This window comes from Leucoraja erinacea, chromosome 14 (genome assembly GCF_028641065.1).
Source record: "Leucoraja erinacea ecotype New England chromosome 14, Leri_hhj_1, whole genome shotgun sequence".
NCBI classification, from domain to species: domain Eukaryota; kingdom Metazoa; phylum Chordata; class Chondrichthyes; order Rajiformes; family Rajidae; genus Leucoraja; species Leucoraja erinaceus.
Genome location: NC_073390.1, coordinates 43,668,278 through 43,691,658, shown reverse-complemented (window position 1 = coordinate 43,691,658; position 23,381 = coordinate 43,668,278). Strand labels below are relative to the sequence as shown.

At 40.0% G+C, this 23,381-nt stretch overlaps 1 protein-coding gene across 1 annotated transcript in view; it reads right to left on the bottom strand.

The window, feature by feature from the left end:
- The window catches only part of LOC129703649 (spermatogenesis-associated protein 16-like), a 54,203-nt gene that overhangs the window by 3,328 nt on the left and 27,494 nt on the right, over positions 1-23,381 (bottom strand). The window contains exons 8-9 of the mRNA XM_055646269.1: positions 12,386-12,498; positions 1,084-1,248 (exon numbers count right to left, since the gene is read on the bottom strand). Of these exons, the coding sequence (XP_055502244.1) occupies positions 1,084-1,248; positions 12,386-12,498 (278 nt within the window). The remainder of the gene's footprint in view (positions 1-1,083; positions 1,249-12,385; positions 12,499-23,381) is intronic.

Sequence of the window (23,381 nt, the reverse complement as noted above, 5' to 3'; positions counted from 1 at the left end):
GGGCTGACACTGGTTCCTCAGGGAAGTGTCCATCTTCATCTGCTTCATCAATGACCTTGCATCGTAAGCTCGGAGGTAGGGATGTTCTGTAACATTTTTAACTCAGATAATTAAGCAGTCCACAACAGCTGAAAGGCCTGGGCTGATATGTGGCAAGCTTCACATAAGGGCCAGGCAATGGCGATATCTAACAGGAGAAAATACCGTTCTCACACCATGACAATAAATGGGGATCACTGAAAGCTCCACTATCAATATCCCTTGGCTAGAAACTGAAATAGCCAGTTAAATAATGCAGTGACAAGAACAAATTAGAGGCACGCAACTCGCCTAAATCTCCAAAGCCTGTCTACCATCCATAAGGCTCATGTCAGGAGTGTGATGGAATATGCTCAACTTGCCTAGATGAGTGTAACTTAAACACTTAAACAGTTTAACAACATATAACAAAGTGTCCCATTCACAACCATTCTCTCACTCCACCACCAACGCACTGTATCTGCAGTCTGTACCATAGGCAGGATGCACTGCAAGGCTCCTAAATCCATAATCTCTACTAGCTAGAAAACAAAGGAAGCAAAAGCATGGGGACACTACTGCTCTCTCAGCCACACACCATTCTGAATTAGAAATACATTACCTTTTCTTCACAAGGTCAAAATCGTGGAACTCCTTCCCTACCAACATAGTGGACAACCCCATGCCTCAAAGACTACAGTGGTTCACGTGGCTCACCATCATCTTCTCATGGACAATTAAATGTTGCCTCAGTCTATGAAGCCAAAATCCTTTGAATGAATAATGTTGAGCTTATTGGACTTGATATAACAATCGCTACTATAATTGGCACCTTCTTAATATCTTGAATGGGGGTAGGGATTAGACTTCATTGGGGTCAGCCTCAGTCTATGAAGCCAAAATCCCTTGAATGAATATAAAAGTAATTCAATAACTTCCACCCATTTCTCATTCCCAGCTGAAATGAATGGTTTATCATTATTTCATTATACAATATTAACATTAAGCATGTTATGGTACTTTCACAAGTAAATAATTGCAGAGAAAGGTGTAAACATATTTTACCAGTTCAATTTCATGTTGACTCATTTCATGCAGGTAGGGCATGGTGGCTAATTCTGCAATTGTTTGGTTAATCACTTGTGCTTGCTCCTTCATTCGTTTTAGCTGACTCAGATAACTGGCATATTGTAGTTTCTCAAACACACCTGTGCCTGGGCAAATTCCCCCCTAAATCTCAGCAAAAAAAAAAGTTAGAGACTATATCAAAATAATTCTGATTAATGTGGAATACTCAAGTGGCCAATTACTATTAAATATAAGCATGCTATATTTAAGATTAGGATGTCAACAAAGCTTAAAAAAGAGTTATGTTTGGATTTTCGGCTTGAATGGACCTCTGGCAAAGTGATATTTTATTGTTGCAAAAATAACTACATTTATTAATAGAAGTATTAAATTGGTAACCATATAAATAAATTTAATATTTTGGTAAATGCTTGGGGTGAAATTGTGCTGTAGCTTATTGTGTAGGGGAGTTGTAGGTAATAAGTTAAACCAAGTGTGGCTCTGGTCCTATAGGCCAGATTACAGCAATTACCTTTATAACTATGGTTAATATGATTAGTGCCTGCTTGTGTCATTCTTTTGGTTTCTTATTGCTCCATTGGGCTGCGCACAGTGCTCAAGGCCAATAGCATATCTAGTGCTTTGCATTGGAAGATAATGCCCACCATCAGTGATTTAAGCAACACAAACAATGAATCTGGTTTGCTTGATGGCTGAAGCTAATTCTTGCCTTGAGGAGCAAGCACAGTTGGTGTTTCCTCAGTCTTTCTAATCTACAGTGTCTCCCCAAGCAACCCAGGCTTCAACCTATACTTAGTTTTCTCCTCTTCATTCAGTCTGAGAAACAGGTAGAGTAAGGTCATAAGGAATAAGAGTAAAATTAGGCCATTCGGCCCATCAAGTCTACTCCGCCATTCAATCATGGCTGATCAATCTTTCCCTCCTAACCCCATTTTCCTGCCATCTCCCCATATGCAAGCCAATTTGGCAAAAGGAACGAGCAAAGGGAATTAAAGGTAGACGTTTGCAATGAAGAAAATACCTCAAGATTGATAAGGCTACAACAATAATAATAATTAAGGAACCCAAGACACCTACCTACCTGTGGTATGCTGCCACAACTCCTCTCCAGATAAGTAAACTTGGTTACTGTGATGTGGGGCATCTAAATTCACAAGAATTTGGGCCGACCAGGGAATTTTCAACTTTACTATCCTATCCTTGCCTAGTATTTCTTGGTTCATGCAGTAACAATGTACCAAACTCGCAAGGGAGAGTCAAGGTTCTTTCCACGTCCAGTGGATGGGTGTGTGGCCATCCTAACAAAAGGGTGCTCTAATCAAATTATTAGCTGACAGCACAGAGGTTTATCTGCACTGGAGGTAGGCAAGAACTTTGGTAACTGGAAAATAATCATTTAATTGTGCAATCAGTGATATGATGTGCATAAGCAATGCAAATTTAAATCTCATTTTTGAGACAGTTATACAAGGTACATCAGGAGAGGGCCATTATATTAAGCTCTGTTTATAATTATATTTATGGAGCCAGGAGAAAGACAAATGAACATTGATAATCACATGAGCTGCTTTGTAATGTTGCTGCCTGAAGCAATTTCTCCCCTTCAAACTATAATACTGCAGGTTGAGAGGCTTTGGCTTGTCTACTTTCCATTCTCTTTGCAATCGTCCCCTCATTTACTCATTCTTATTCACTTTCCATTATTGTACCATTTCATCTTCCTCTATCCCCCCCCCCCCCCCCCCCCCCCCCCACATATAAATTTACATTCCCATCACTACCCCTGCTTCATATTTATCCTCTCTCTTTGGCATTATTTAATCTATTTTCATTTCTCCAAAATCAGTAGTTTTATCTGCTTGTTATTCCAAACTAAAGTTGATATTTCACACTATCCACTGAATTCACTTCTCATAGTTTGTCCAGATCCTGGCTATTTGATCAATACCCTAACGCCAACAGAATATGACACATTTGCAACCAGAACTATTCTACTCTAGCCCTCATCAGGTTCCAATCTCTGCTTGGCCGCATTCCTCTATCCACATTCGACCTGGAATCGGCCACAGTCCTGAACACCTCACGTTATGCACGTTTATATGCACGAGAAAGTACAACAGCATCAGTGCAGCCCAATACCCATTTTCTTCCAAGAAAAGGATTCAATGCAATTTTTTTTACTGTGAAATTTAAATATGTCCTGCAATTTCAGATTATTTGGTAAAGTAATTGAATAGAAATTGCAAGCAGCAATAAAAAGATTACAACCTTAGAAGTCACTGAGCAGTATTTGAAACTCTTAACATTTTATAGTGATCATGTCAAGGCTGAACAATTCAAATTTAGCTCATGACATCAAAGGTTTGCATAAAAGCTGAAGGAAGTGCTCTAAAAGAGGTTCAGGGCTCCAGATAAAGGCCTCCTGGAAAAAACAAATTATGGCATCAGAAGACAAGGTATCAAATTTAAATCATGTTATAGTGATTTTTTATTATTCTGATTAAATATATCTTAAAATACAAACAATTAAAGCATTTTGTGTAATTATTCCAATTAGGGGTGGCGTGTTTACTTTGACAGAACACTCAGAAACATACGTAATGCCAAGCTAAAAACCTGTGGTGACTTACATCTGCATTTGCCTCACCATATCTAGTTTTCCTCCACCCCAATCAGATTCATCTGAACACTGCAACAGATTTTCACTTGGCCTGATATATTAATTTTGTGCTTTTATCTAATTTTAAAAATATTACCAAAAAAATATGTAATTTTTACCTGGATTTTAGACCATCAATATTTTCCTCGAGCAAGGAAGCAAGCAAGTTGGGAGGATAAAATACCCTCTTAACTGGCTCTAAGACATATTGAGAACATTTCACGAGAGACAATGGCTGAAGAGTGACAATGGCACATTATATTAGAGGAAAAATTATTTGTGATTGAGATGATTGTCACACTGGAACAAGTTGTTTATAATATAGACAGCAAATTGGTAATAAAGGAAATGACAACAGGGCACGTAAAAAATAATAATAGGATTGTGCACAATCAATGTAGATTTAAGAGGATATCAGTTTGAAATTGTAATTAACAGAAAAGTTAATAGATGAGTCGAATAATATATAGTATTTAGAAAAGAAGAGAGTTGGAGTAACTCAGCCGGGTCAGACAGCACCGCTGGAGAACAAATAGTTTTGGCTCGGGACCCTTCTTCATACTGATTGTGGTGAAGGAAAGGGGTCGGAAAGAAAGAAAGCTGGAAGAAAGAAATGACAGAACAAAACCTGACACGTAAATGGGTGAAAACAGGCGAGTGAAATTCTATTCAATATTCATACCATTGGCTTCTAAGCTACCCAAGCAGAGTAGAAGGTGCTCTGGCAATGGAAGCGGCCCAGGCCAAAAAGATCAGTATGCAAATGTAGTGTTCGGACTTAAAGTGCACACAAAAGATTATTGCAACATTGGAGCACATAGGATTGTGTGTAAATATACTGCCATGGACTGAGAATTGGTAAACAGAAAGCAGGAATCAGCAAGCCATCTTTTGTATTGTGAACAGTAGACCACTGGAGAGATCGATCATGATACCCTGGTTCTTCACTATCTATATAAAATGATTGGGATGAGGGACTCATTAAGGTTTGCTGATATAAAGTTCAGTGGCAATGTGGGTTGTTAGGAGAGAGACTGCAGGGGACAATGGACAAGAGAAAAGTAAATTGGCATGATGGTATAGGCATGGTACATGGGATACGATGAGAAAATTGAGGTCATTCACTTTTGTAGAAAACAAAGTAGAGTGATTTGAGTAATTAAAAGGTTTTGGTGTTCAGAGGGACCCGAGGTCCTTGGATGCAAATCTGAAAATTAATATGCAAAGACAGTAAACGATATGACAATAGGTTGTGCTTTATTCCAAGGTTTGAGTACAAGAATAAAGACACTAAATTGAAATTACAAAGACTACATCTGGTTGACTGTGCACCTGGTCTAATCTCCCTACCGGAGGAAGAATATACATGTAATAGGGTATAATGAAGATTCACTATTTAATTTTGTTGTGTGTGCTAACCACATTAACTTCAGAGAAATTTAGCTGACTGAGCTTGTGCACAAAATTCTTACAGATGTTTACGGTATATGTAAACATGATTTTCATGGCTGGAGTTGTCCATAATATAAGGGACTGATCATTTTCAAAGGACACAGGAAGACATTTCTATAGCCAGAAATCTGCGAGTCTTTGGAATTTCTTTAGAATTCTCTTATCAAAGAGAGCGGTAGAGGTCGATTACTGAGTATATTCCATGCAGAGACTGACAATAGTTTGCACATCCAGGTATACGTGGTTACTCCAGAAACACGATGCTTGGACAAAGGATTGGTCATGATCTTCTTGAATGATGGAGGTGGTGCAAGGGGTCAAATGGTCCAATCCTGCTTGTTCTTAAGGAAGCATTTTTACCTTGTAACTTCTTGCCAAATATCAAAATTCTAAACAATATGCCATGCGTGTTATATTCTGTATGCTTTTGCACATTATCAGCAGCAGGAAAGTTAAGGTAATGAACTTGGAAAGGAAGGGTAAAAAGGTCAGGATAATGAACTGGAAAGGGAAAGGTCATCTCAATGTCTTGTCAGGGATGTACATAGCAACTCAGTTAACCAAATTCGCTTGGCTTCAATAGTTTATCAATGTCTATTTCCTAATGTCTAGAGAATCGCTTAACAATTCATCAAATTTTTACATTAATGGCACTAAATGTAGTTTCAGGTGAACTAAAGATGGTACAGTCCAAAGTGTCAAGTGTCATAAACATGTGAATCCAACAGCCAATATAGTAATTACCTCTCATGATTTTCTCAATCAAGATTCAATACATTATTGAATCTCTTACTAAGCACTGCCCTGAGAAGCCACAAAAAAAAACAATAGGTTTCTATTCTTTACATTGGAAACTTCCAGGTACTGCACATTTGACTGTAAAACAGTACTTTAGCTGTGACTGGCCAGACAGGACCATGCATCACCTCACTGCTCTACTGATCAACACGGATAAGTTTTATTGGTGTCATTGTTCTGTGGAAGAACAGACCTTGCGAGACAGTGATAATTTGAATACATATAGCCGTGTTCTACTTTTCAGAGTGGCTGGCAATTGTGTAAGGTTCCGCATTGACATGTCACAAAGACTTCTGTAAGATGTAATTTACAATTTCCCTGAAGGTGCTTAGGTAAGGTGCTAAGGTAGATTTTGAAATGATGAAGCTTGTGCGAGATGACAGCAAACAAACAAAGTAGCAAAGTTAGCCCTTAGCCTCCCATGTTCCAGTAAGAATAAGCTCAGCCTATCCAATCTTTTTTGAGACTGCAGCCCTCCATTCTAAGCAGCATACTGCTGAATTTCTTCTGCACTCTCAATTAGTGTCATATCCTCCTGTAGGGTGCCAAGACAGTTGATTTTTTTTTTTTTAATGACAAGAGTGATAAAGCAGGTTTCAAAGAGTATAGAACATTGCCAGAAGGGAGCAAAAATTAACAGTCTTACAAAGTTGTCGAGAAGGAAAATTAGGTGGAATGGCAATTTGACCAAAAAGGAATTGAACTGTAGAAAGTAATGAGACAAGGTTCTGGGAACCTAGTGTGACGGGGAGAATGGTCTGAAAAAGAAAGGAAGAAAAGAGAGGTAAAAGATCAATATTCTCAAACTGTCAGACAACAAATCTAATCAGTTCACTGCATTTATCATTGGAGGTGAAGGTGAAAGTAATCGCATATACACATTTTTTTCCCAAACAGGCATCCTTTTATGTCTGACATATTTTGGCTGTGAACATGATTGTTTTAAAACGAAAAGTGCCACATATTGTAGAGTCCAATATCGCTGAACAATTGTATCATGAGGAATTAATACAAAGAATAAAGGTTGGATGCTTTAAGTGTTGCTGTTTTGCAAATCATGTTGTGAAATATATGATGTCAGTTACAGATTAAAATCCATTTGAAATGAAAACATGCTCAAAAAGAAAAGCAACCTTAAGGATGAAGTTTCTACAATGTCAAAATTCTATTTCACATTTGAAACTAATGCTAATTTATCTTTGTGCTTTCTATTATATTCAAACTTAATTATGTATACATTAAAAAAATCGTAATATATGAATAAATTTGATTCCAATCATCATTTCTACAAATAGTGCATGATGAAGGCAATAACAAAATCCATTGATTGGTTGAGATGAATTGTATAAGCTCTTGAGGACAGTAAAACTCTGATAATCTGGCATCCTGTGCTCTGGAAATCCAGATGTTTACTGGGTGATGTTTTCTACGCTCCCATAAACACTCCTTATACACTCAAGGAAATTCTGTCGCACATTCCTAAACTCGCAGGGCTCAGTTCTCGCACGTCTTTATAAACTCATTGGGCCTCATTTCCATGCTTCCGATAAACTTACTGGAGCCCTGTCCTGTGTTCAGAAATTCATCACATTTTAATTCCCATGCTTGGTTTAATGAAAAAAAATATGATACTGCTGTGTAACATCAAAAAGAGTTGGATTAAAAGTGGGTCTGGGTATTAATATGGGTAACATTCAATAATCCATAAAATCGGCCAGCCTGGCAACCCCAAATCCCGAGGATGCCGAATTATCAGGATTTTACTGTACACTGAAAAAATAATGCACTTATGCTAAGCAGAGTCAATGCTGTAGAAAGAACATATGGTAAAGTATCTCTACCAAAATGATAGTGCAACAATAACTGGTAATATTTGATATTGACTCCAAATCAAAATGTCAGGCCCTCCTGAAATAAACCATCAATCTTGAGATGGTGCAGGTGAATCTAATAAGCCATGTGCTGTACAAGACTACACTGAAGATTGTTAGGAAGTACTTTCTGAAGAAAGTGAACCCGAAGAATCAAGAGAGATATTGTGGATTTCCATCACTATTGATCAGAAAGTTTAATGGTACAATAGTTGGGAAAGATGACAGGATCATGAAGATTACTTTCAAACGAGCAATCACTGCTGTTGTACAACTCGGACAAAGGTGCAGACGCTTTTCATGGAAGAAAGAAGCTACATGCATCAAAAACAAGGAGAGAGGAAGGAGTTCAAGGGATTTATTTCTAAATATGGAATGGATCTGGAACGCGATGTAAAGGAGTTCAATATTCAAATACATTCAAGTGATATTGAGATAGATACTTAAATAAGAAAGACATAGAATGATATAGACATAATGCAGGTAAATGGGATTTGATTAGATGGGCAAAAAGGTGGGACTGATGGGCCTATTTGTGTGCTGTGCCCTTGTGTCTCCAGAAGGCAAGATGAGATGAAGCACCCTCCAAGGCATCTTATACATGACTTTCAAGGAAAAGCCTAATTGAAGAGACTGACAATAGGAAAGGTAGTATTTCTTGCAGGTGTTCCAAACCTCGGGTATCTTTCTAGTGTTTTTGGAAATTAGAAATAATTTACACGGATGAACTAGATCATAGTGGAGATCCGAAGTAAAGCCAAAGCCTAATGAATATAATGGAAAATGTTTCAGGGTGTTGGGTTCAAAGAATGGGTTCTGGCACACAGAACGAAGAAAGGTGATATTTAAATTGTTTCAATACACCATTCACCTGGAAGAATGCTATTTGAAATAAACAGCACCAGAGGAACTCTGGCAAAGACTGGTTGCTGCCCTTACATTTCTTGTTCAGTTAGGACCAAACCAAATGACATTTTCCAAGGAGAAGAAGCTGAAACTACAGGCAGAACATTGATTAATAACTGGAGAAATAATGCATGAATTTTTCAGATACGGCGAATTTTGACTTCACTGGATCTCTACAGGAATATGTAAAAATTTTACCGTTAGAGCATCGTTTTGTTGAGCAGTGTGATTATACACACACACACACACATCCAAAATCAGAGTTTTAATAGTTAAAGGAGAGGGGGGGGGGGGGGGGGGGGGGGGGGGGGGGGGGGGGGGGGGGGGGGGGGGGGGGGGGGGGGGGGGGGGGGGGGGGGGGGGGGGGGGGGGGGGGGGGGGGGGGGGGGGGGGGGGGGGGGGGGGGGGGGGGGGGGGGGGGGGGGGGGGGGGGTCATGGTATAATTCAAGTGGTATAATTCATGGTATAATTCAAGTCACAGAGTGAAAGTTTGGAAACGGGGCCCTTCACACCAGTCAACATGTTCCAGCTACATGTCCCACCTGGACAGGTTTCCAGGGATATGGACCAAATGCTGTCAGGTGGGACTCGTGTAGCTGGGACATGTTGACTGGTGTGAAGGGCCTGTTTCCAAACTTTCACTCTATGACTTGAATTATACCAGGAATTAAAGGGGGGTTATGTTGGTTGTGGAGAACAATGGATTATCAAGATGAAAGATCTCTGCAGATTAGGTTCAGAAAATCTACTTGAACTACTTGCTGAAATTAAAAATAAAAATCTTCAATTCTTCCATTTAATGGCTATGATATGAAACCAATTATTTTTTTCAGAACTAAGACTGACAGAGTATGTACACATATGAAGAAAAAGAGCTGAAGGCTAATCCAAACCTAATTTAATTGAAAGAATACATGGTTTATTCTTCTTCCCTTAGTCCCATGTATATCTAAATACCTGAACAGCAGACCCATCTCAGTTTCTAAATAATACATTTTTTATACCACAGAACATGTGCCAGCTCAAAATGCTGTATCACAGACAGCCTTCGGACAAATACGCCAGAGTTAAGCTCAACTGCAGATTCTTAAGTAACATTGTACACGTTGGAAAAGTCATGAGAAACAAGGGGAGTTCCATAGGATCATAGACTCCTTAAAAATGAACCTTGCAGCCTTCTCAAGGCTGTGCTATAGGATATTAATTACATCAAGGATTGCTTCCATCTGGACCATGCCCTGATCCTACTGCTACATTGGGCAGGAGGTGCAGAAGTTTAAAGTCTCAAACAACCAGGTTCAGGAACATCTGCAATCATGAGGTTCATGAACCAACCTCACAAAACCCTATTTCTACCTCATCAACAGAACACATCTTGCACTACCAAGGACTGTCTTGTTTTTCTTCTCACTGTAATGTAGTCTGTAATTTATGTATAATGTATGTTTGTGTGTTGTCTGAGTCCACGTGTCACTGAATCTGCTGCAAGCACGATTTTCATTGGTCCTTATCTCACCATACTTGTACGTGATGAAACATGACGTGACTATTATTAGTACTCATTTGTACAAGTGATTGGAGAATAGATTGCTAATGCATTTCAAAGCATCTTGGTTACCTGGAATGACTGCGCCACATGTGTAACATGACACAAGCTAATTCCATGCCAGTTAATGATTCAAGATGTCAATTGTGTGAGTGAAAAAAGCCTGTTGGGTAAAACATGATAAGTGTCCCATTCCTGCTTCCTCTGGGTGGCCATGAGAAAAGAATGAATTTTCACATTATAACAAAAATGAAATGAGTCAGTTGTTTAGTAGTGGTAAAGAGTACAGACTGATTGATATTCTCCTTGTAATAGTTTGGAGAATTTGGAACCTGAGAAATATACTATATGATGATAGTCATCTTGGCAGAGCAGCAGCATTTGGCTGCATATCTTCTTGTAAGATGTAACACAATTTTGTTGATGCTACCTTGGATCATTGACACCAATCTCAGTGAAATGGTTAAGTGTCTTCCAAAAGGAACATACTGGAATTTCATCAACGCTGAGACAGACACAAATTTGGTACAGCAAAAAGGATAAAGGACGTACGAGATTCAAATGAACAGTCTGATTCCCATGATATTAAATCACAATAGTGTAAGAAGACCATGATCAATGGCAATATAAAGATTGTGCACTGTTGAGAATCAAAAGAACCAAATTTCACTAGGTCTAATTCATGGTACAGTTCTCATGAATTACACTATCTACATTTAACAAGGGATCCTGCCTAAATTGGACAAATAAGATTAATGCAAATCAAATAAATGGTGCCGCTTAGAATATATTAAAGCTCACTCATTACTTCAGCATTTCAGTGTGTAAATATCCTATACTTACCAGTTTAAAAGACTGATTTCACTGAATGTCAAGCAGATTCAATCAGCTGTTCACATCTCAGTAATCTCCTGCTTTAGATTTATTCATCTAAAAGGCTATGTTGATTTCAGGCAAAATCAGATATTCAAGCAGTTTTAATCAGCTATTTGCAGCTTTTTAAAATCCAATTGCCTTAGTAAAAAGATTCTGGGGGCAATTGATAATAGTTAGTAAATGTAGCTGATGGCGAGATTGATAGTTTAAAAAAACAGCGGATTGATTATTTATGCTTTGGTTTTACTGTCCTTACAATACACCTGTTGTACTAACAAATTGTACTAACACCACTACAGACACTAGGCACTGCAGACCGACAAATACATTTGCACTTTGATAAACATTTATGTTGCTGTACATCAAGCTTTCCCAGAACCAATAAGTAGAAAGGATTCATATCAATTCAAATATATGTTTTTATATTAAATAAGAAATATTTAGTGAGTGCTTGTTTCATTACAGAAATGTTTGCAGGATTATGATCCTATATGTGTTAGATGTTTTAAATTATTTTACAGATAGAAAGGTGTTCTAGTGAATGCGAGAAAATTCCCGACAGTATAAAATTAATCTTCCTACTACCTTTGTTCTTCCTCAGTGCTGCTTTATCTGACATCCAATTTATTTAATTGGAGCCACAATGCATTACAGATGCTGGTTTACCAAAAGAAAACACTCAAAAGTACTGGAGTAATTCAGCAGGTCAGACGGAATCTTTGAAGGGCATGGATAGGAGACGATTTAGGTCAGGTCCTGAAGAAAGGTTATGGCCTCCAGAGACGCTACCTAACCTGCTGAGTTGCTCCAACACTCGGTGTTTAATGTATTTAGTTGTTTGCTCAGTGTTATAACTACTACAATCCAGGGATAAGACAAATTCTGATGTTTAATAGTATTAACCTATTTTTCTCTAAATAATTAGGAAGGCTTCACATTGAAAACTACATTTAATTTTTGGTGAGTTTGTTGAAATAATACATATTGGAATACCCTCCATTTGATAATTGTAAAATAATCAAGAAATAAAGGCAGAATAATAAAAGGGAAAACTGTGATAATCAATAGTTATTGCAAATCCATCCTTTTGTTGCAAGTCTTCAATACTAACAAAAGATTTCGGTTGTTCCACGGGTCCATGTGTCAATTTAATAAATTAATATACCCACAGCTAGTTTAGTGCACAGTGTAAAATCTAAAACTGGCAGGATCCTCCTCCCAAGGATATCCATGTTCTTCTCAACTTCTTTTACAGTAAGTGACCAAAATGGAGTTCTAGATTCTAGAAAATATTAAGAAACATTTATAGTTTTTCCATCTGCCTTTGGTAAGCGGTTCAATATACTTTAGACACAACCATAAATAAAGCAGATTTTTTAAAAAGAAAATTACTCTAATTTTGGAATGTTTCATCATTCTCTTTATGGTAAATCTGATAGATTTTTAAAACGTGTTGAAGACCGTTTAAAAAAGCCACAGCCATCAAGAGGATTGATTTGTTAATGTGTCAAGAACTCAATATATAAATTAAAGTTGGATAAGCCAATTTCTGAAACATTGGGTTCCTTTTCCAATTACATCTTAAAAATATTAACAACCTCATTCCTGGTTTAGTAAACCAGGATAACCTGCTTCCATTTTGTCACAGGCAAGATGGCCTTTTCAGAGTAATTCCTAAAAGAGGAGAGTGGAGCGAGGCAACCAATTTATCGATTAAATCATTGGAAAAATCAAAGAAGCAGAGAACATGCTTTTTCAATTATAGTAAAACTACAATGTGCACCACCCGCAGGATCCACTCTAGGTGACGCCGTACATGGCAGCCGTGCTAACAGCCCATCTCGTCTTTTTCTTCTTTTGCTGTTTTGGTCTGTGTTTACTTGTATGTTTTTAGTGTACCTTTAGTTTTGTATTATGTGGGAGTTGGGGGTGGTGCGGGGGTGGGGTGGGGGGGTTTATCTCTTTCCTCGACGGAGATGCGACTTTTTCATCATACCTCCGTCTGCACTGCGGATTTAACATTGTGGATCTGGCGGTCCCTTAGTTAGGGATCGACTGCGGCGGCTCCAACCGCAGGAGCTTCGAACCCCCCACCCTGGTTCTTCAATTGTCCCGATGCGGGAGCTTGGAAGTTTCGATTGCCCCGACCGCGGAAGAAGAGGAAAGAAGGTATAAGTTATTTAAGTTAACAGGTGGGGGACCGGCATTCTGGCAGGCAGGTTTGTCACTGTGACACAGGTGGCTTTAAACTAAATAGGGGGGGGGAGGGGGATGTCAAATGGGATAGTCAAGGACAGAGTTAAAGGGAAAGGGAGTAAAGGGATAGTTAATGACCCCAGAATTAACGGGAAAGAAAGCTCACAAAGGGATAGGAGAGTATGGCCAAGTGGATTAGGGATCAATGTGATTGGTGAGATGCGTAAGGAATTAAAAGTAGTGTATTTGAATGCGCAAAGTATAAGAAGTAAAGGAGATGAGCTTGAGGCTCAGATAGAGGTTGGTAGATATGACATTGTGGGGATTACCGAGACGTGGCTGCAGGGGGATCGGGTCAGGAATTTAATATTCAGGGTTATACATCCTATAGAAAGGACAGGCAGGTGGGCAGAAGAGGGGGGTAGCTCTTCTGGAGAGGAATGGAATTCAGTCCCTTGCGAGGGAAGACATAGGGATTGACAAGGTAGAGTCACTGTGGATTGAGGAATTACAAAGGCAAGAAGACACTAATTGGTGTTGTCTACAGATCCCCAAATAGTAGCCTGGATGTAGGGTGTAATTTGCTGCAGGAGTTAACGCTGGCATGTGACAAAGGTAATGCCACTGTGGTGATGGGCGATTTCAATATGCAGGTAGACTGGGAAAATCAGGTTGGTTCAGGACCCCAAGAAAGAGAGTTTGTAGAGTGCCTCCGAGATGGATTCTTAGAGCAGCTTGTAATGGAGCCAACCTGAGAAAAGGCAATTCTGGATTTAGTGTTGTCCAATGAACCAAATTTGATAAGAGAACTCGAGGTAAAGGAACTGCTTGAAGGTGGTGATCATAATATGATTAGTTTTAATCTGCAATTTAAGAAGGAGAAGGTTAAATCGGAAATGGCAGTGATGCAGCTGAACAAAGGGGATTATGAAGGCATTTAGAGAGGAGCTGGCCAAGGTAGATTGGAAAGGGATACTAGCAGGAATGATGGTGGAACAGCAATGGCAGGAATTTCTGGGCATAATCCGGAAGACGCAGGATCATTTCATTCCAAAAAGGAAGAAAGAATCTAAGGGGAGTAGGAGACAACCGTGGCTGACAAGAGACGTTAGGGATAGAATAAAACTAAAAGAAAAGATGTATAACACAGCAAAGAGTAGTCGGAAGCCAGAGGATCGGGAAACTTTCCTAGGACAACAGAAGGCAATAAAATGGGCAATACGAGATAAAAAGATGAAGTACGAAGGGAAGCTGGCCAGGAATATAAAGAAGGACAGTAAAAGCTTCTTTAGAAAAATGTTAAGGTAAAAAGAGTAGCAAAGTCAAATGGGGGTCCCTTGAAGGCAGACACGGGTGAAATTATTATGGGGAACAAGGAAATGGCAGAAGAGTTGAACAGGTACTTCGGATCTGTCTTCACTAAGGAAGATACAAACAATCTCCCAGATGTACTGGAGGACAGAGGATCTAAGATCTAAAGAAATTTTCATTAGGTGAGAAATAGTGTTGGGTAAGCTAATGGGACTGAAGGATGATAAATCCCCGGGGCCTGATGGACTGCATCCCAGGGTCCTCAGGGAGGTGGCTCTAGAAATAGTGGACGCATTGGTGATAATTTTCCAATGTTCTATAGACTCAGGATCAGTTCCTGTGGATTGGAGGATAGCTAATGGTATCCCACTTTTCAAGAAAGGAGCGAGAGAGAAAATGGGGAATAACAGACCAGTTAACCTGACTTTGGTGGTGGGAAAGATGCTGGAGTCAATTATTAAATAGGTAATAATGGGGCATTTGGATAGCAGTAAAAAGATTAGTCCAAGTCAGCATGGATTTATGAAAGGAAAATCATGCTTGACTAATCTTCTGGAATTTTTTGAGGAATTGACAAGTAAAATGGATGAAGGTGAGCCAGTGGATGTAGTGCATCTAGACTTTCAGAAAGCCTTTGATAAGGTCCTGCACGGGAGACTGGTGACTAAAATTATAGCGCATGGTATTGGGGGTAGGGTGTTGACGTGGATAGAAAATTGGTTGGCAGACAGGAAGTAAAGAGTAGGAGTGAATGGGTCCTTTTCAGAATGGCAGGCAGTGGCGAGTGGAGTGCCGCAAGGCTCGGTGCTGGAGCCGCAACTGTTTACCATATATATATATTAATGATTTGCAAGAGGGAATTAGGAGCAACACTAGCAAGTTTGCGGATGACACAAAGCTGGGTGGCAGTGTGAACTGTGAAGAGGATGTTAGGAGGTTGCAGGTTGAGTGAGTGGGAAAATGCGTGGTAGATGCAGTATAATATAGATAAATGTGAGGTTATTCACTTTGGTGGAAAAAACAAGGGGACAGATTATTATCTCAATGGGATTAGGCTGGTAAGGGGGAGGTACAGCGAGACCTGGGTGTCCTTTTACACCGGTCACTGAAAGTTGGCATGCAGGTACAGCAGGCAGTGAAGAAAGCTAATGGAATGTTGGCCTTCATAATAAGAGGATTTCAGTATAGGAGTAGAGAGGTTCTTCTTCTGCAGTTGTATAGGGCTCTGGTAAGACCACATCTGGAGTATTGCGTACAGTTTTGGTCTCCTAATTTGAGGAAGACATCCTTGTGATTGAGGCCATGCAGTGTAGGTTCACGAGATTGATCCCTGGGATGGCGGGACTGTCATATGAGGAAAGATTGAAAAGACTAGGCTTGTATTCACTGGAGTTTCGAAGGATGAGGGTGGATCTTATAGAAACATATAAAATTATAAAAGGACTGGACAAGCTAGATGCAGGAAAAATGTTCCAAATGTTGGGCGAGTCCAGAACCAGGGGCCACAGTCTTAGATTAAAGGGGAGGCCATTTAAGACTGAGGTGAGAAAAATCTTTTTCACCCAGTTGTAAATTTGTGGAATTCCCTGCCACAGAGGGCAGTGGAGGCCAAATCACTGGATGGATTAAAGAGAGAGTTAGATAGAGCTCTAGGGGCTTGTGGAGACGAGGGATATGGGGAGAAGGCAGGCATGGGTTATTGATTGGGGACGATCAGCCATGATCGCAATGAATGGCAGTGCTGGCTCAAAGGGCCAAATGGCCTCCTCCTGCACCCATTTTCTATGTTTCCATGTTTCTATATTATTTGCCTTCAATCACAGTGGGGAATGTGAGGTTGCTGTAAAAACTAGATGGACGTGCTGCCTGCACTGCTGAGGACTCGCAGGGAGTGCCGTGAGTGCAGTAATCTCGGTGTTTTGCGGAGACATGGCTCCATGAGGACATCCCGGAGTCTAGTGCGAGTGTGGCCAGCTTTCTGACTTTTCGGGCCGGCAGGGACCGAGGAGAGAGTGACAGCGGTCGGTACAACTCTGGTCGATTCACGGTGAAGGAGCGTGCGTGTGGCCCGGACATTGAATTGATGGCTGTGGGTCTCCGCATATGCTGTGTGCCCTGGGGATTCTTACACACTGGTGTGGTGGCTGTTTAAGTCCATGTTTAATATTTATGTGGTTATGCATCTTGTTGCTTTTTTGTATGACTTGGCAAACTAAATTCCATGTATGTTTACATACTTGGTTAATAAATTAATTACAATTGTGGTTGTGCCACACTGATAGATTTTCCAGACTGCTAGATGTTGTTCCAATGAATAACCTAACACACTTTAAATTTACATTTGTGTTTAAGATGTTACATAGTAGTATAATTATTTTCCAATTAACCAGGTATTTAAAGAAAGCACGAGAAATGGGGAAAAAGGGAGAAGAAGGGAGGCATTGGTAGTTTCATTCTGGAATGCATTTCCTGAGTGTGGTGGTAAGTACTCAAAAAATATTTTTAAAGTATATGGGCAAGCACTTAAATTGCATAGAATGCTGAGAAATTGAATTAGTATAAAGGCTGAAATGGATCCGGTGGGCCGGAGTGTCTGTTTCCATACTGTATGACAAAATGTTGTGGGAATAGACTAACCATCTATTTTGATTTTTAACAGACTAAATGTTCATGGTTAATAGGAAGTAAAATCAGATGGATTGCAAGGCAGGATCCTTTCAGTTGCTTCCTTAATTTGGTTAGGTAACATTTTCTTCCAAATGTAAGGAAGTTATCCCAAGGAGTTTATTTTAAGGAGAGAACTGAAAATTGAGATGCAAGGTTTATATATAGTTGTTACCCATGTTATTTGAAAAATAAAATAGATACGATTCTTATTTGGTCTTGTTTCTTAAATTACAGTTTTGCAAACCTACTAAAAGATTGGAGAAATGCCTGTGGGAAAGATATAATATCAATCTTTTATCACAATGGGACCCAGAAATTATCCAACTCGGTTAAAAATGGTATAATTAGATACCAGACAGCACAGATACACACCTGAAGATACAATGGTTTTACAGGATGATCTGGGTTCAAACCCAAGCTCTGATGCTGCCTATGTGAAGTTTGCATGCTATCTCTAGGACCATATTGGTTTCCCTGGGTGACCTGGTTTTCTCCTACATTCTAAATATTTGCTGGTTGTTAGTTAATTGGCTATCGTCAATTACTCTAAATATAGGTGGCTGGTGGGAAAATCAGGATGGACAGTATGTATAATAGCGAGAATAGGCTATCGGAAAGTAAGTGGGGAAGTGGGATTGATCTGACAGCAGGGAAAGATTCAAATGGGCCAAATTACATAAGAAAATGAGAAAAATGCAAACAAGAAAACACATGTTCTGAATTGTAATTATTCAGACCACCTATCTGTATAACTGAAAACGACTATTCTTCCAATCACTCATCAAAACACAATACCGGATTCACCAAGTACCTTACCATAATTAAAATCTGTAATGTAATCAGAATTTAAATACATATTAAACTGTTTAACTGAAGCATAAATTACTAAGTCAAGAAAATACTAGCACATTTCAATATGCTTCTAATTACTACTGAAACAATTCTGAAGTTGACCTGTCCATGTTATTGTTACAATTTTCTCCAACCTTTTGCTATAGTAATAATTTGTATTTTAAACAATTAATTTGAGTAAAGGTTTGAATGAGTTGTTTGTTTTCAGAGTAGATTGCAGAGTGGAAGCTGAGAAGTTAGTAATGCAGTGGGGAAAGAACTCAGTGCAGAGGAGGAAGGTGATTTTCGTTTAGGAGGCCTTACACTACAGTGAAGAATTATGAGCTAAAAATCAGGTTTCGTATTTGGACAAAGGGTGGTGAAGTAAAGCAATTTATGAATGCAATAGTAACTGATGGTTCAATAGGTAGGATAGTGGAACAGATTCAAATGTAGTTTTCAAAGAGGATAAATGCATGAAGGCAAATTAAAATACAGAAAACAGCACAGGAAGAGTGGATGTGGTATTAAATGGATTGTTATGGGCAACTTATGTATCTGTGTGTTGTACTTTTCCACAAGGAAGATATTGGCTCAAATATCTATTCTTCGTCGAGACCAAATATTAAAAATCCCAACCTCCAATTCATCAGACAGTGGGACCAATTACAGCTGCCTTAAATAAGATTCTTCTGCACCGTACAGACAATTCAAAGATCGTGTTGACAGAGCATCACATTCACCATGGTTCTTAATCAGCAATACAGTTAAATACAAATCGTTATTCACCAATGACCTATGTACTCAGCAGCAGTTAACGTGCATGGCTGTGATAGATTTAGCTCCAAACATTTTCATTCTCTCTTCACCATTGGTTTTTGCAGATGGACAAAATCAGATCCACAAACCATTAATTTTAATCATTTGTAACCAGTTTGATGATTCAGTGGGAAGTTATTCATGGACATTAACAGCAATATAACAACCCAATTTCATTAAAGTAAGTTGAACCATAGTGTGAAAAGATGCATGCTATTTTACACCCTCACATTGTTGATTATTGGATAAATACTTAAGTTTTTTTATAACAAAAGGACATGTAATCACCAGGCAATACCTGTACAGTGACAAGATAAACAATAGACAATATGGTCTTTACATGGTATCTTTAACGTCGCAAAATGTACCCACATGCCTCACAGCAGCACATTTTGCTAAAAATAGAGACCCAGCCAAACTGATGATGAAAGAAGGTACACAAAAAAGCTGGAGAAACTCAGCGGGTGCAGCAGCATCTATGGAGCGAAGGAAATAGGCAACGTTTCGGCCGAAACCCTTCTTCAGACTGATCGGGGGCGGGGGTGGGCGGGGACAAGAAAGGAAAAAGGAGGAGGAGCCCGAAGGCTGGGGGATGGGAGGAGACAGAAGGGGGACTGAGGAAGGGGAGGAGACAGCAAGGATTAACAAAATTGGGAGAATTCGATGTTCATGCCCCCAGGGTGCAGACTCCCCAAACGGAATATGAGGTGCTGTTCCTCCAATTTCCGGTGCTGCTCGCTGTGGCCATGGAGGAGACCCAGGACAGAGAGGTCGGAGACGGAGTGGGAGGGGGAGCTGAAGTGCTGAGCCACCGGGAGGTCAGCTTGGTTATTGCGGACCGAGCGGAGGTGTTCGGCGAAACGATCGCCCAACCTCTGCTTGGTCTCACCGATATAGATCTGCTGACATCTAGAGCAGCGGACGCAATAGATGAGTTTGGAAGAATTGCAGGTAAACCTCTGTCGCACCTGGAACGATTGCTTGGGTCCTTGAACAGAGTCGAGGGGGGAGGTAAAGGGACAAGTAAAACCCCCGCCCCCGATCAGTCTGAAGAACGGTTTCGGCCCGAAACGTTGCCTATTTCCTTCGCTCCATAGATGCTACTGCACCCGCTGAGTTTCTCCAGCTTTTTTGTGTACCTTCGATTCTCCAGCATCTGCAGTTCCTTCTTAAACACATGATGATGAAAGAAGTCTGAAATAGAATGGTTGATTTTGAATAAGATTTTGAATGGAGATAAATAGGAAGACAATAGGTGCAGGAGTAGGCCATTCAGCCCTTCGAGCCAGCACCGATCATGGCTGATCATCCACAATCAGTACCCCGTTCCTGCCTTCTCCCCCTATCCCCTGACACCATTATCTTTAAGAGCCCTATCTAGCTCTCTCTTGAAAGTATCCAGAGAACCGGCCTCCACAGGCAGAGAATTCCACAGACTCACAACTCGTGTGAAAAAGTGTTTCCTCGTCTCCGTTCTAAATGGCTTACCCCTTATTCTTAAACTGTGGCCCCTGTTTCTGGACTACCCCAACATCAGGAACATGTTTCCTGCCTTTAGCGTGTCCAAACCCTTAATAATCTTATATAAGTTTCAATAAGATCACCGCTCATCCTTCTAAACTCCAGAGTACACAAGTCCAGCCGCTCCATATGACAGTCCCGCCATCCCGGGAATTAACCTTGCAAACCTACACTGCACTTCCTGCAAACCTACACTGCCCTTCCTCAAATTAGGGGACCAAAACTGCACACAATACTCCAGGTGTGGTCTCACCAGGGCCCTATGCAACTGCAGTAGGACCTCTTTGTTCCTATACACAACTCCTCTTGTTATGAAGGCCAACATGCCATTCGCTTTCTTCACTGCCTGCTGTACCTGCATGCTTAGAAGGCAGGGAGAGAGAGAGAGAGAGAGAGAATTCTAGATTGTATAACCTATGTGGTCAAAAGCAAAATATCATTAATGATGGACTGAATAGATGCTTAAATAGTGGTAACTGTGGTTCATCAGGTGCTGACAACATGGAGGAAAATGAAGATCAAGAAAGGTATTGGTGAAGCAGCATTACGAGTCATCAACTTACAGATCATACCAATGAGAAAACACAATGCCACTCTGCACTATGTTCCGGAAAAATATTTTGAGACAGAGTGTTCAAGTTGATGGGTAACATAATGACAGGAAAAATGAGCGGGTCCAAGAATATTGGAAAAAAATTGGGAAAACTTCAGAGGATAATAACTTTTATATTAACTGTACTTAATCAATGCATGCTTCACTAGTATTCACTTGAGGGAGATGGCTCTCTTTGTAATCTGTTTTATTGTATATATCCCTCTCTCCCCAACGGCACTTAAGTTCATGGCATACCACAGAACCAAAGTAAGGTGGACATCTTTACCCATTTACTCTGTCTTCCAACTTTTTTTTCTGTTTCAATATTTTGTCCTCAAGTAATCATGTCATTGTCAAATACCATCTGTAAAGTCAGGCAACAATCCGTAGACAATAGCTATTGCATTATCTATGTCCATGTTCTAATTTTTTCTTTAGCTCTTTTGAATTCAATCATCATATGAGGTTCAAAGCAAAAGTGAACTAAACTGCAGTGATTGAAAATATGAGCTCGGATTATGATCTGCAAATAACTGTTTCCCCCTGATGCTTTATTCCCTTAATGCACATCCACAAGGTCCAATTGCTTCAAAGACCAGAACTGGTTATATTATAAAAGTCATGCCTGTGAGCTTCTTTATGGCCACAACTAATGGTGAATGTAATTCTACAGGTTTTGGAAACTTATTGAATGCCATGGTTGATCACAGCAAAATGTGCAAACCCTGTTTTCAAATACTGTACTGGAGGCCTTTTTATGATGAAGTGTATGGGAAAGAAATCTTCTTCCCACAAAGGTATTCTCAAGGTATTGAGGGAGGATTTCGCAAAGGGATTAACTTGAGGAGAAATGGCTAAACAAGGTGACGGGGAATATAACAATTTAATAGGCCAACCTTTTCCCTCAAAGAGGGTGGTGGAACTGCCAGAGGCGGTAGGCATTGTAACAACATTTAAAATACATTTGTACAGGTATATTGATTAGAAAGGTTTTGAGGGATATTGGCCAAACACAGGCATTTCGAACCAGCGTAGATGGGGCAACTTGATCGACATGGACATGTTGGTCCAAAGGGTCTGTTTCCATGTGTAGGAAGGAACTGCAGATGCTGGTTTAAACTGAAGATAGGCACAAAATACTGGTGTAACTCAGCAGGACAGGCAGCATCTCTGGAGAGAAGGAATGGGTGACATTTCGGGTCGAGACCCTTCAGACCCCGTTTCCATGTTGTGTGACTCTAACATGAATGCTAATCAAGGTCTGCAACAGCACAATGGTTAGCAGGACAAAGTACTGATCACCATTGAAACAGTTGCCACAGATTCATTAAGCTGCAGAGCAGAGACCATGGAGGACAAGGTCCAAGAAAAGCTGTAAAATGAGGGAGTAAAACACGATGGGGTGGCTGTACATTTGTAGATCTTTATATGGAGCATTTAAAGCAATTTAAATAAATCAACACCATGTGCACCTATAGGAAGTATATAATCTTAGGCACACCTGAATTTGCACTGCCTACTGCTGTTCTCTGGTGAAGGAGAAACATGTGGATTCTCTTCTCAAGCAGATCGTGTCCATAACTTTCCTATTGTTCTCACAAGCCCAGCACAATTCTGGAAAGACCCAGAATTGAAGAAATTTATGAGAAGTTGTAAAGAGATTATCACTCTAGATTATATTTAAATGAACAACTCGTAATGGATCTGCTCTCTGAGTGCATGTTATGGCTAAGACCTCTTGCCGACTTCCTTTATCCCCTTCTCCTCCTCCTTCATTTGGCAGATTTCCCTCGTCTGTGGACACTCTTCCCCAATCTTAATGGCAAGAGGGAGGGCCACCAATGCACCCACATCAGACCCTCAAAGGATACGGTTCAAAATAATTGCTGAGAATAGAAGCCAAACCTCAGTTCATAACTCTTCCTGAAGACCTTACTATTTGCATAAGTGCTAAGAGGTCTAACACAAATTTGTAACAATCTATAATTGTAAGCCAGATCACAGCACACCATTTGGCAGTGCCGGTGTCAGTTTCTCATGACCTACTAGTTGCCACCATGATCTGCCCATTCTGCATCAATCACACATGCTACTAAGCCCATCAATTTAGTTCAGTTTAGAGATACAGCACGGAACTTTAGTTTAGTTTAGAGATACAGCCTTCAGCTCACCGAGTCTGCACCGACCAGTGATCCCCGTACATTAGCATTATCCTATACACTAGG